Source organism: Sphaeroforma arctica (assembly GCF_001186125.1).
Source record: "Sphaeroforma arctica JP610 unplaced genomic scaffold supercont1.4644, whole genome shotgun sequence".
Lineage (NCBI taxonomy): Eukaryota > Ichthyosporea > Ichthyophonida > Sphaeroforma > Sphaeroforma arctica.
In genome coordinates this window covers 1-2059 of record NW_014035914.1, presented here as the reverse complement: position 1 = coordinate 2059, position 2059 = coordinate 1, and the positions used below count along the sequence as shown (strand labels likewise).

The 2059-nt window shown below is 46.3% G+C and overlaps 1 protein-coding gene across 1 annotated transcript; it reads left to right on the top strand.

The window, feature by feature from the left end:
* Positions 1–451: 451 nt before the first annotated feature.
* SARC_14447 (hypothetical protein) lies at positions 452–2029 on the top strand (the record flags this gene model as incomplete). The annotated part of the gene is made up of 3 exons (XM_014291416.1): positions 452–472; positions 809–969; positions 1503–2029. Coding segments are annotated over 3 exons (709 nt in total), but the record flags the coding sequence as incomplete, so codon positions are not given.
* Between the last annotated feature and the right edge of the window lie 30 nt (positions 2030–2059).

Sequence of the window (2059 nt, the reverse complement as noted above, 5' to 3'; positions counted from 1 at the left end):
AGTTTGTACATTCGTAACTATCTTGGGTTTCGATACATTTTTGCTCCAAAGTTTATCGCAAGTCTTCTGCACATATGAAGACTACAATAATGAATATATAAACTGCATACACTCCCACACTTGCAGACGACGGCTCAGCACCTTATAAGCGGCCCCTTGTGTTTAACACCAGGGCTACCGTCGACTTCTCCACTGGCAACGTCATTCTGCCAACCCGCATCACGTGCTACTGCAGGTGAGTGGCAGTGGACTCATTGAATATACGCTCCTTCACATGGCTGCAGATTCGACCATTTCTCGCCCTTTCTGTCATTCCAGAAGTTTGTTTCACAATCGCAGCTGCGAGTCCCGGATGACATTACACAGCACCTGTTGCACCCAAAACTTGTACTATCACTAAACAATTTTTTGTTGCTTGGGCTTCTTACTCCCGACTGGTATTCAGGCATCATGATGAAACTGCAGGGTTTCGGTATGCGAGCTTTCTCCTGTCGTTTTCAGCGTGTTGAGAAGGGGGAAGGGTTATGGAAATAATTCATTGTCTTGCAAAATCATGTATGTGCTGTATTTGCGATGCCATTTAGAATTTTTTTTCTAGAGCAATTTATATATGATGTCTACAAAGGTACGACGCCGGCGTCTATTACAGCTATCACCGACGCATCCCACCTTCAAACCTGATGCTCGCATCGCACAGAGTGAAATATAGTGCCATCTGAAGGATGGTAGTACTTGTATGTATGTATATACATTGGGTTCATCCCACTGGCTTCCTCACTTTATTATTTGTTTCTAATAAACAACTCAGCATACACATATCGCTCAAAGATGAATGCGGCAATGTGGTGGCGACGGCTCTGACCCATCTGATTATGGTCACAGACGATCACAAGTCATCGAAGAAGAACAAATCCGCTGCCAAGCCAAGCCAAAGAACCGCAGATCAACTGGTCTTGCGCAGTGGCCAAGGTATGATAAATATGACTTAACGTGTATATTGATGTATATAAACTCGTATTTTATTCTGGCTACGAATAAGGCTACGGTCCAATTCCTCATTAAGAGTAGCGATGAATATATAGCCAATGGTGAGCATACGTATGTGTGCAGACCTGGGAGATCGACCACTCACACGATGCATATACGTTGTACGCATCTATACAGTTGCGCAACGCACGATGCAATCACATGTCTAATGCAATCACATGTCTATTTTATTGTCGATATCTACCGCCAAGCTATGCTTGCGCTGGTGTACGGACTTCACTAGATCGTGCAAGCGTTCAATCAAAGCATATTGCCATTCCCAGATCTTTGCTGTGTATTCAACTATGATTTGTTTCTACAGGGGTGTTTAGGGTTCTCTATGCTACTGGTCAACTAAGAACACAGTCATAGTCCCCGGTATTAGACGTACTTGAAAATGAACATGTGTATCGGATGTATTACTGTAACTAGTGGCCTGGATGCTCACACTTGCATATCCTTGACAACGTATGCAGAGCTGTCCAAGCCGTCAGCCTCCACAGTCATACGCCCCAGTGCACAACGAAGTCACACTGCGAAGGAGACAAATGTTCACGGCTCATCAAATCTATTGGAAACACCCCCATTCAAATGCATGCCAATGGGCCACAGTCAGCAAGGCCTCCTAGGCGGGCTAAGACACACGCCAACCAACACACAAACATCAACGAATGCACACACACCAACTCATACGCAATTGCAGGCACAAGCACGCGCTCATGTGCAAGCCCAAGCACATACCCTGCCCCACAGTGACACGGCCACACCTTGTCTGAATGCGCATACACAAGCACATGCACTCGGAAGCAATCTGTCAATGGCCCCCATGTGCGATGGGTCCAGTGGGGGAGGGCATGTGCAAGACATGTCGCATACGAATCTCTCGCGAACGAATCTGTCACATGCGTACGTGGACAGTGGCCAGGAGTGCTCGCAATTGATCGCAGACAAGATCACGAAGTCACTTGATACCGTAGCAGCCCGTATAGATGCTTACAGGTGAGCACATCTAGCACCTTTTCGTGAGCATGTG